The sequence below is a fragment of the Bubalus kerabau genome, chromosome 11 (assembly GCF_029407905.1).
Source record: "Bubalus kerabau isolate K-KA32 ecotype Philippines breed swamp buffalo chromosome 11, PCC_UOA_SB_1v2, whole genome shotgun sequence".
In the NCBI taxonomy this organism is placed as follows: Eukaryota; Metazoa; Chordata; class Mammalia; order Artiodactyla; family Bovidae; genus Bubalus; species Bubalus kerabau.
Genome location: NC_073634.1, coordinates 24,155,858 through 24,167,963, shown reverse-complemented (window position 1 = coordinate 24,167,963; position 12,106 = coordinate 24,155,858). Strand labels below are relative to the sequence as shown.

Below are 12,106 nucleotides of genomic sequence, written 5' to 3'. Positions count from 1 at the left end.
TTTTAAAGCCTTGCAGTCCCCCGCTTTGTGAATTTTTTTAAAAGCATAATGGTAAATAACACCTTTGGGAGAGGGGTGGGCATTGAAATCTGAACTTAACTTTAACTTCCATATGACACTGTAAATTGAGTGTAATATTGTTATTGTAATCAATATTATAGAAAAGTAAATATTGGAAACGGTAGGGTAATTGAAAATTATATTAAGTATTTCTTAGGCATTGTAGTTTGAAGGTCCCCAAATGAGATCTGGCTATATCCCTTCTGTTTAGTTGATGAATTATCTATTTTCCAACTGATCAACCAAATATTTACTGAAGCTTAATGTGATGACCAGAGATAGATATCATGCCCATAGTCAACTTTTAATTAGTAAACATTGTTTTGTTGTTGTTCAGTCACTTCAGTCATGTCCAACTCTTGGCAACCTCATGGACTGCAGCATGCCAGGCTCTTCTGTCCTCCACTGTCCCCCAGGGTTTGCTCAAATTCATGTCCTTTGAGTTGGTGATGCTACCTAACCATCTCATCCTTTGCTGCCCCCTTCTTCTTTTGCCTTCAATCTTACCTAGCATTGGCGTCTTTTCCAATGAGTCAGCTCTTCATATCAGGTGGCCAAGTATTAGAGCTTCACCATCAGTTCTTCTAATGAATATTGAAGGTTGATTTCCTTTAGGATTGACTGATTTGGTCTCCTTACCATCCAAGGGACTCTCAAGAGTTATCTCTAGCACCGCATTTTGAAAACATCACTTCTTTGGCACTCAGCCTTCTTTATGATCCAAAGCTCACATCTGTACATGACCACCTTTGTCAACAAAGTAATGTCTCTGCTTTTTAATATACTCTCTATGTTTGTCATAGCTTTCCTTCCAAGGAGCAAGTGTCTTTTACTTTCAGTCCTCAGTGATTTCTAGAGTCCAAGAAAATAAAATCTATCACTGCTTCCACTATTTGCCCTTCTATTTGTCATGAAGTGATGGGACCAGATGCCATGATCTTAGCTTTTTTTAATGTTGAGTTTCAAGCCAGCTTTTTCATTCTCCTCTTTCACCCTCATCCAAAGGCTCTTTATTTATTTTTTTTTCTTTTATTTTTTTTTAAATTTTATTTTGTTTTTAAAGTTTACATAATTGTATTAGTTTTGCCAAATATCAAAATGAATCCGCCACAAGTATACATGTGTTCCCCACCCTGAACCCTCCTCCCTCCTCCCTCCCCATACCATCCCTCTGGGTCGTCCCAGTGCACTAGCCCCAAGCATCCAGTATCGTGCATCGAACCTGGACTGGCAACTCATTTCATACATGATATTTTACATGTTTCAATGCCATTCTCCCAAATCTTCCCACCCTTTCCCTCTCCCACAGAGTCCATAAGACTGTTCTATCCATCAGTGTCTCTTTTGCTGTCTCGTACACAGGGTTATTGTTACCATTTTTCTAAATTCCATATATATGCGTTAGTATACTGTATTGGTGTTTTTCTTTCTGGCTTACTTCACTCTGTATAATAGGCTCCAGTTTCATCCACCTCATTAGAACTGATTCAAATGCATTCTTTTTAATGGCTGAGTAATACTCCATTGTGTATATGTACCACAGCTTTCTTATCCATTCATATGCTGATGGACATCTAGGTTGCTTCCATGTCCTGGCTATTATAAACAGTGCTGCGATGAACATTGGGGTACACGTGTCTCTTTCCCTTCTGGTTTCCTCAGTGTGTATGCCCAGCAGTGGAATTGCTGGATCATAAGGCAGTTCTATTTCCAGTTTTTTAAGGAATCTCCACACTGTTCTCCATAGTGGCTGTACTAGTTTGCATTCCCACCAACAGTGTAGGAGGGTTCCCTTTTCTCCACACCCTCTCCAGCATTTATTACTTGTAGACTTTTGGATCGCAGCCATTCTGACTGGTGTGAAATGGTACCTCATAGTGGTTTTGATTTGCATTTCTCTGATAATGAGTGATGTTGAGCATCTTTTCATGTGTTTGTTAGCCATCTGTATGTCTTCTTTGGAGAAATGTCTCTTTAGTTCTTTGGCCCATTTTTTGAATGGGTCATTTATTTTTCTGGAGTTGAGCTGTAGGAGTTGCTTGTATATTTTTGAGATTAGTTGTTTGTCAGTTGCTTCATTTGCTATTATTCTCTCCCATTCTGAAGGCTGTCTTTTCACCTTGCTAATAGTTTCCTTTGATGTGCAGAAGCTTTTAAGGTTAATTAGGTCCTATTTGTTTATTTTTGCTTTTATTTCCAATATTCTGGGAGGTGGGGCATAGAGGATCCTGCTGTGATGTATGTCAGAGAGTGTTTTGCCTATGTTCTTCTCTAGGAGTTTTATAGTTTCTGGTCTTACGTTTAGATCTTTAATCCATTTTGAGTTTATTTTTGTGTATGGTATTAGAAAGTGTTCTAGTTTCATTCTTTTACAAGTGGTTGACCAGATTTCCCAGCACCACTTGTTAAAGAGATTGTCAAAGGCTCTTTAGTTTCTCTTCACTTTCTGCCATTAAGAGTGATATCATCTGCCTGTCTGAGGTTGTTGATATTTCTCCCGGCAATCTTGATTTCAGATTATGATTCATCCAGCCCAGCATTTCACATGATGCACTTTGTATAAATTCTGATAATTCTAATACATGTTTAATGAAAGTAAAGATTTTCTACTGCATGTTATGCAGTATAAATATAAAATTCTCATTGTTTTTCTAATTGCACTTTAAGCCGTTTACTTAAATTTTTAGAGATAGACTTCTTTAGAGTTATGTATATATACACAGGCATACACACACTCTTGTGGGAATAATTACCAGCTAAATATTGGTTAGAAATATAGGTGAGTGCTGAAGTTTAACTGCATCAGACATGCTTTTAATTTAAATGAATTCAATTGTATGCATTCAGGAAAAAAAAGAAAAAGGAGAACAAATGGTATTTAAGTAGTTAAACTTGCCACTAAATGAATCTGAACTCCACCATGAACAGGATAATGAGAGAGGAAGGTGCTCATTCCTGTCAGTCTCAATGTCTAAGTGCTGTATATAGTTTAAGCTTCTTGATGCACTGAGTAGGTGATATTAATGTGTATTTCTTAAATATATATTTCTTATACATAGTCTCTACCATAACCAAATACTTTGCTTGGTATGCAACCAGAGAATCTACATTTTTTTCCATTCTAAACGAAAAATGGTCATTTTTGGACATACTAAGAGATTATATATCAATCTCAAACTTGATTCCTTTTTAAGAAATCTTCCAGAATAATTTAAAGCTATATTTTCACATTAGCTGCTGACCTAAGAACCTGACTGCTGAGTTAGATGCAGCTCCGTTCTTTCTGAAAACACTTAGTTGATAGGTTCTTAGGGTCTTAGATGTTCATTCACACAGGAAATATTGACTTAGTGCCTACTATGAGCCAGACAGTGTTTTAGTGACCAGGATTACAACAATGAATAAAATATTGTCCTGGTGTTCATAGGAGGTTTGAGATATAAAAACTGTAGACAAAGGTGTAATAATATGTCAAGTGGTAAGTACTATGGAGGAAAATAAAGGACAAAGGGATAGAAAATGCCAAACTGGCTTGCTGGTGTTTTTAAATTGTTACTGTTGTCTGTGGAGTGATCAGAGAAGACTTCTCTCTCGATGTGTCATTTGAGCCAGGACAAGAAAGAAGTGAAGGAGTAAGCCATGAATCTATCTGAGGGAAGAACGTTTGAGACAGAACAGCAAGTGAACAGTTCCTGAGGCAGCAGTTTTAAGAAGATTTAGGGAATGACAAGGAAGCCATGTGGCTAGCATGGATGGGTAAGAAGTGTTAGGCAGTTAGATTCAACAGGCTATGCTGTATAGAATCTTATAGGCCAGTATAAAGATTTTGTTTTAAGTTTTAAAAATCATGTTTATTGAAGTGTAATTTACATTCAGTAAAACTCACCCTAAAATTTGACAAATGCAGTCATCTCTGTAACCAGCAGTTCTTCAAAACTCGCCCATGCCCTTTTGCAATGAACTCCTCCCTGATCCTTAGGAATGCATTCATCTGTTTTCTGTCAGCAGGATCAAATTTAGTTACTAAAATGATTTATTGTAGGAAAAATAAGCACATGAAACCAAGGGATTTTTTTCTTTGTGTGTGGTTATTTGTTTAGTTGGTTTTTGGCCAAGCTGTGTGGCTTGCTGTATGGTTTAGTTCCCTTACCAGAGCTCAAACCTGGGCCCTCTGCAGTGAAAATGCAGAGTTCTAATCACTGGACAGCCAGAGAATTCCCAAAATTCAAGTTTTTAAAAGGATACTTTGGAATGTATACTCTTTAGAGTAATCAAAAGAATTGGGATTTTAACATAACCTTTGAAAATTAAAGCACAGTTGTTGACAAAGTTGTCTTAAGATAGTTGCAGAATAGCTAGTCTAGTTACTGTGTCAATCTTCAGCCTGGGGCTGTTTGGTAGAAAACTATTTTAGATAATGGAATTGAATTATACAGAAATTCTCTATGGGGCAGATATATATTCTCACAGATATCTGCTGCTGCTGCTGCTAAGTCACTTCAGTCGTGTCCAACCCTGTGCAACCTCATAGACGACAGCCCACCAGGCTCCGCCATCCCTGGGATTCTGCAGGCAAGAACACTGGAGTGGATTGCCATTTCTCCAATGCATGAAAGTGAAAAGTTAAAGTGAAGTCAGATATCTGACACCTTCTCAAAAGATCACCCCTGCTGCCACCATGAAAGGGACAAGGAAAGCAGAAACATCTGTTCTGTTTATATCAGTCATCTCATGTTCAGATATACCTTGTTGTTGTCCAGTCGCTAAGCGTGTTCAACTTTTTATGTTGCAGGACTACAGCATGCCAGACTGCCCTGTCCTTCACTATCTCCTGGAGTTTGCTCAAACTCATGTTCATTGAGTCAGTGATGCCATCCAACCATCTCATCCTCTGTCATCCCTTTCTCCTCCTGCCTTCAGTCTTTCCCAGCATCAGGGTCTTTTCCAGTGAGTCAGTTCTTTGCATCAGGTGGCCAGAGTATTGGAGCTTCAGCTTCAGCATCAGTCCTTCCAATGAATATTCAGGGTTAATTTCCTTTAGGATTGACTGATGTAGTCTCCTTGCTGTTCAAGGGACTCTCAAGAGTCTTCTCCAGCACCATAGTTTGAAAGCATCAGTTCTTTGGCACTCAGACTTCTTTATGGTCCAACTCTCACATCCATACTTGACTACTGGAAAAATCATAGCTTTGACTATACATATGTTTGTCAGCAGAGTGATGTCTTTGCTTTTTAATACACTGTCTAGGTTTGTCACAGTTCCCTTCCAAGGAGCAAGCTCTTTTAATTTCATGGCTGTAGTCATCATCTGCAGTGATTTTGCAGCCCAAGAAAATAAAATGTCACTATTTCCACTTTTTCCCCATCTATTTGCCATAAAATTATGGGACCAGATGCCATGATCTTAGTTTTTTGAATGTTGGGTTTAAGCTTGCTTTCTCACTCTCCTCCTTCACCCTCATCAAAAGACTTTTTAGTTCCTCCTCACTTTCTGCATTAGAGTGTTATCATATGCATATGTGAGGTTGTTGATATTTTTCCCAGCAATCTTGATTCCAGCTTGTGATTCATCCAGCCCAGCATTTTGCATAATATACTCTGCAGATGCACCTTATCTACCTGAAAAGCTTCTTTCAAGTACCAGCCTTGAGGTTTGTCAGCATGTTGAAGTAGATTGAGCCAAGTTGTGTATCATGGCTGAAAAGCTATTATAAGGACTTTGGCTTTTGCTTTGAGTAAGATGGGAAGCCATTGAAGGATTTGAGGCAAGAGTATATGTCATCAATCACTCTGGCCAGAGTTACTGCCATTAATTATATCCTTTTATGTGAATTAGAAAATGGTGAATGTGAATTAGAAAATGCCCCTTTCTCTGGTCAGTTATAGCTCCAAAATGCATGTCTTGGCAAGCAGAGAACACATTGGATTTTAGCTCTCACCGCCTCCTCTGCTTCAGGACCCTTTGCATAGTGTACGGCCTGTGCATCCATACTCAGCAGCCCTGCCTCAGTGTGCTCTGTGGAGAATCGACTACAAGGGGACATGAGTGAAAGCAGGAAGACCAGTTAGAAGATACTCTCCCAGTGGCAGTGTCCTAGACAATTTAATAATATGTCTGGAGTTCAAGAACAAGATCTCGACTAGAGAAGTAAATGTATGAGTTCTTTATGAGTAAATACTATTTGAAGCTATGAGACTAAATGAGATAGGATATAAACAAGAGGTCTGAATTTGGAGCGCTTGGGCACTCTAGGATTTAGGATTGAAAGAGGTTAGGAGAATCAGACAAAGTAGATTGAGAAGTTGCCAGTGAAGTAGGAGGAAAACTAAAAGCTGATTTCTGGAAGTCAAGGAATGAAGATGTTTTAAAGAGGGTTATCCAGTCAGATTGGATTGGATACTTAAAAGGGATATGCAAGTTGTATAAAAAAATGCTTCTAGTAGGTCAATAAAAATGTGTTCTGGGAGTTCCCTTGGTGGTTAGGACTTGGCACTTTCATTGCTGGGGCCCCAGGTTTAATCCCTGGTTGGAAGCTAAGATCCTACCAGCTGTGCAGCACAGCCAGAAGAAAAGAAAAATGTGTTCTGACCGTTGTCCACTGGATTTGGCAACGTGGGTAGCATGGGTAACCTTGACAAGAGTTGTTTGGTATAGTATAGTTGGTATAAAGTGTGTTTCAGAGAGAAGAGGAAAAAAAGTGGCGACAAAGCCATGATTTAGAGAACTCTTTTGGGGAGTTTTACTGTAAAGGGCAAGGGTGGGAAGACGGATAGGACAATACCTTGAGGGGGATGTAAAGTCAAAGGGAGGATTTTTTTTTTAATATGGTAGATGTTACATAGCATGTATATATGCTGGTGGAAATGATCCAATGGAGAATGAAGAACTGATGATGTAGAGAGGGGGATAAGTGCTAGAATGATTTCCTTGAGACTGAAGAAATTGAGATACAATATACAAACAGAGGGACTGACTTTTAGGATCAAGAATGGTTCATCCTTAGTAACAGGAAGGAAGGCAAAGTATCGAGGTTTACAAATAAGTGGTAGATGAAATAGTATATGTAAGGCCTCCCCCACCTCCCCCCCTTTTTTTTTTGCACTAATCATGAAGAAACAGATAAAACCAAATTATGAGAATTCTATAAAAATACTGGCCTGAGTGCATCAAAAAAAAAAGTCAGTATCAGGAAATAGATAGGGAACTATTCTAAATTAAAGGAGTTTGAAAAACAGATAACTTAATGTCATTTTTAACTAGATAATCAGAAAATCTGTAGAAGATGTGACTGAGGCAGTTAGGAACTTTGAATATCAGTTCAGTTCAGTTGCTCAGTCTTGTCTGACTGTTTGTGACCCCATGGACTACAGCACACCAGGCTTCCCTGTCCATCACCAACTCCCGGAGCTTGCTCAAACTCATGTCCATTGAGTCAGTGGTACCATCCAACCATCTCATCCTCTGTCATCCCCTTCTCCTCCTGCCTTCAGTCTTTCCCAGCATCAAGGTCTTTTCCAGTGAGTCAGTTCTTCACATCAGGTGGCCAAAGTATTGGAGTTTCAGCTTCAGCATCAGTCCTTCCAATGAATATTCAGGACGATCTCCTTTAGGATGGACTGGGTGGATCTCCTTGCAGTCCAAGGGACTCTCAAAGAGTCTTCCCCAACACCACAGTTCAAAAGCATCAATTCTTCAGCACTCAGCTTTCTTTATGGTCCAACTCGCACATCCATACATGACTACTGGAAAAACCATAGCTTTAACTAGATGGACCTTTGTTGGCAGAGTAACATCTCTGCTTTTTAGTATTCTGTCTAGGTTGGTCATAGCTTTTCTTCCAGGGAGCAAACGTCTTTTAATTTCATGGCTGCAGTCACCATTTGCAGTGATTTTGGAGCCCAAGAAAATAAAATCTTTCACTGTTTCCTTTGTTTCTCCATTTGTTTGCTGTGATGTGATGATATCAATATAAAATTAAATGATATATTAGATGAGATCAATATAAAATATTAATATCTTGTGAGTGATAATAGTGTTATGGTTATATAAAAGTTTGTCTCTGTTCTTAGGAAATAACATGCAGAAGTATTTACGAGTGAATATGATGTCAGCAGCTTACTTTCAGATGATTTAGAACATGCATGTGTATATATGAGGGAGCGTGTATATATATATATATATATATGCATATGTGTGTGCATATAGAGAGGACATAAGAGAAGGGCGTAAATGTGTGTGTGCATATAAGTATGGCAGGTGTTAACAGTTATTGGTGAATCTTAATAAATGCTATAGATTTTTATATATTAAAGTTTTTTTGAAACAAAAAGGGGAAATGATGAATTTTGGATAACGTTTTTTTCAGAAGTTGGAATTATGTGGTTAAAAACCCCAGTCTCTTCTATTTTCTCCTTTGGTACCCAGTTGAGAGAGTGTAAATGTGTGGTTCTTTTCAAAGTCTCAGTAATATGTTGGATATTCAGTACAGAGAAGTTTCTACCATTTCCCTAGATTTGTGAAAATTTATAAAGAAACATGCCAAGTGAAAAAAAGAAAAGAAACTTTGTGAGTAAAGGTAAACTTTAGAATTCATTGTTTTTTTAAATATTAAAAAGTGTCTCTAAAAAGTCTAAATTCCAAAAATGAGATTAGTGAAATAGTGAATAGTGAAATAAATTTTAGTCCCTCTGTGTTTAAAATTTAAAAATTAAGTTGTAGGAAAATGTTTAATTTGGGGGAAATGCTAGTTTGATTTTAATAAGAAAATAAAGCAAATTATAAAAAATTACATCTGCTGCATAATTTTATAAAAAATGTATGTGCAAAGGAATGATACTAGTTAAGATGTTTTCTGTTCTTTGTTCTCTATTTTTCTACAGTAAACATGTATTATTGTATTTGTAATCAGGAAGTAAAAAAGTTAAATATTTCAAAAAATAGGGCCTAATAGTCACAAGATACTACTCTTAGTTGTTTTCAGATTAAGTACCTCAAATAGAGTGAAATATACACTCTTTGCACATAGCGTATTTCTTGTGAAAGAAATACGACTCCTCCACTGGTGCAGGAGTCATCATAGCATTGCTTTCCCCAGAAGATTCTTGAGTTAGTGAAGCAGAATTTAATGGTGAAGAATCTGATCAAGTTTTTTCCCAGCATTTAGAATATAATGAAGTTGAGTAAATACCGTAGAAAATGGAGACTCTCTCCACATTTATGTCCCCTTTCGTAAGATACATGACAATCCAGTCATATTGTGTATGTATGAAGACCCTGAGGAGAGTGTAAAAATTCTGATAACAAATAAGTGTGTAATTTTGTTCTTGTGTCCTTTGCAGACCTAGTAACAGTAGCATGAGAAAAGGGGATGGACGCCCCAAATGGAAGCCTGAAGCCAAAGTGCCCCTGCAGACTCTACATATGACTTCTGAGAATCAGGAAAAAGTGAAAGCTCTTCTCCGAGACCTGCAGGAACAAGATGCGGATGCTGGATCTGAGTAAATTATTATATTTGAATAAATTATTATATTGAGGAAGATAAAATGTGAGGGTCCTGTGTGTCTTTGGAATACTGTGTCAATACTAATTGTGTTGTGGCTGTGTAACTAGTTGAAAGTGAGCCAAGAGAAATAACAAGAATAATTATTCAGCAACTGACAGCACCCCACTCAAGTACTCTTGCCTGGAAAATCCCATGGACGGAGGAGGAGTCTGGTAGGCTGCACTCCATGGGGTCGCTAAGAGTCGGGCACGACTGAGTGATTTCACTTTGACTTTTCACACTCATGCATTGGAGAAGGAAATGGCAGCCCACTCCAGTGTTCTTGCCTGGAGAATCCCAGGGACGGGGGAGTCTGGTGGGCTGCCGTCTATGGGGTCGCACAGAGTCGGACACGACTGAAGTGACTTAGCAGCAACAGCAGTTGTCCTTTACGGTGTAACCTTTGGTTATTAATTGTCGCTTCAAGTTTTAGTTGATCATCTGGGAAAGAAAAAAATGGAGATTCCAGTAGTATCTGACTGGGTTGTTGTGAAGATTTTCAAAGAGGTAGTACATATAAAACATTTAACATAGTGCCTGGCAAGTAATACGTGCTATTAGTTGCCAATATTTAAGTTATTAGGTCAGTAAATCAGTCACTCAATAGTGGTCAGGATCCTATGTCCTTTGGTTCTGTGAATTCTTAGACCCTTAACAAATTTTTCTTTGAAGCAAGTAGAAATTAATATATGATATATGAAAATGTTACTTTTGCCAGAAGAGGTGTTTCTGGGGAAGAAGAAGATGATGAGCCTGATTATGACGACGAGCAGTACTGGTCACCTGGACGAGAAGCTTCCCTTGTTCCTGACTCTGATCCTTTGGAATGTGCTGGCTCAGGCCTGGTGGAGCCTCATAACCCAGAATTTACAGTCTCAGCATTTGCAGTGCACAGACTTTCCAGGTTTGCTTTCATCACTTATGGGAGGATTGAAGGAAACGAAGTCGTGTTGTAAACCCAACTACCTCTTCCTGAGTACTTCCCTGTGTTGTGGGCTCTAGCAGTAATACTTCCCTGTGGTGTGGGTTCTGGCAGCAATACTTCTCTGTAGTATGGGCTCTGGCAGTAATACTTCCCTGTGGTGTGGGTTCTGGCAGTAATACTTCCCTGTGGTGTGGGTTCTGGCAGTAATACTTTCCTGTGGTGTGAGTCATAGCAGTAATACTTCCCTGTGGTGTGAGTCATAGCAGTAATACTTCCCTGTGGTGTGGGTTCTGGCAGTAATACTTCCCTGTGGTGTGGGTTCTAGCAGTAATACTTCCCTGTGGTGTGAGTCATAGCAGTAATACTTCCCTGTAGTGTGGGTTCTGGCAGTAATACTTCCCTGTGGTGTGAGTCATAGCAGTAATACTTCCCTGTAGTGTGGGTTCTGGCAGTAATACTTCCCTGTGGTGTGAGTCATAGCAGTAATACTTCCCTGTAGTGTGGGTTCTGGCAGTAATACTTCCCTGTGGTGTGAGTCATAGCAGTAATACTTCCCTGTAGTGTGGGTTCTGGCAGTAATACTTCCCTGTGGTGTGAGTCATAGCAGTAATACTTCCCTGTGGTGTGGGCTCTGGCAGTAATACTTCCCTGTGGTGTGAGTCATAGCAGTAATACTTCCCTGTGGTGTGGGCTCTGGCAGTAATACTTCCCTGTGGTGTGAGTCATAGCAGTAATACTTCCCTGTGGTGTGGGCTCTGGCAGTAATACTTCCCTGTGGTGTGAGTCATAGCAGTAATACTTCCCTGTGGTGTGGGTTCTGGCAGTAATACTTCCCTGTGGTGTGGGTTCTGGCAGTAATACTTCCCTGTGGTGTGAGTCATAGCAGTAATACTTCCCTGTGGTGTGGGCTCTGGCAGTAATACTTCCCTGTGGTGTGGGTCATAGCAGTAATACTTCCCTGTGGTGTGGGTCATAGCAGTAATACTTCCCTGTGGTGTGGGCTCTGGCAGTAATACTTCCCTGTGGTGTGAGTCATAGCAGTAATACTTCCCTGTGGTGTGGGCTCTGGCAGTAATACTTCCCTGTGGTGTGAGTCATAGCAGTAATACTTCCCTGTGGTGTGGGTCATAGCAGTAATACTTCCCTGTGGTGTGGGTCATAGCAGTAATACTTCCCTGTGGTGTGAGTCATAGCAGTAATACTTCCCTGTGGTGTGAGTCATAGCAGTAATACTTCCCTGTGGTGTGGGCTCTGGCAGTAATACTTCCCTGTGGTGTGGGTCATAGCAGTAATACTTCCCTGTGGTGTGGGTCATAGCAGTAATACTTCCCTGTGGTGTGGGCTCTGGCAGTAATACTTCCCTGTGGTGTGAGTCATAGCAGTAATACTTCCCTGTGGTGTGGGTCATAGCAGTAATACTTCCCTGTGGTGTGGGTTCTGGCAGTAATACTTCCCTGTGGTGTGGGCTCTGGCAGTAATACTTCCCTGTGGTGTGAGTCATAGCAGTAATACTTCCCTGTGGTGTGAGTCATAGCAGTAATACTTCCCTGTGGTGTGAGTCATAGCAGTAATACTTCCC

General features: G+C 39.6%; 1 protein-coding gene across 5 annotated transcripts in view; it reads left to right on the top strand.

The window, feature by feature from the left end:
• Nucleotides 1–12,106, top strand: part of DHX57 (DExH-box helicase 57) — a 65,721-nt gene that overhangs the window by 6,875 nt on the left and 46,740 nt on the right. For 4 of the 5 annotated variants that reach the window (XM_055539857.1, XM_055539856.1, XM_055539858.1 and 1 more), the window contains 2 exons: nt 9,400–9,558; nt 10,321–10,506. In XM_055539857.1, coding sequence (XP_055395832.1) covers nt 9,400–9,558; nt 10,321–10,506 — 345 coding nt within the window. The remainder of the gene's footprint in view (nt 1–9,399; nt 9,559–10,320; nt 10,507–12,106) is intronic. The other variant, XM_055539855.1, reaches the window with a different exon arrangement.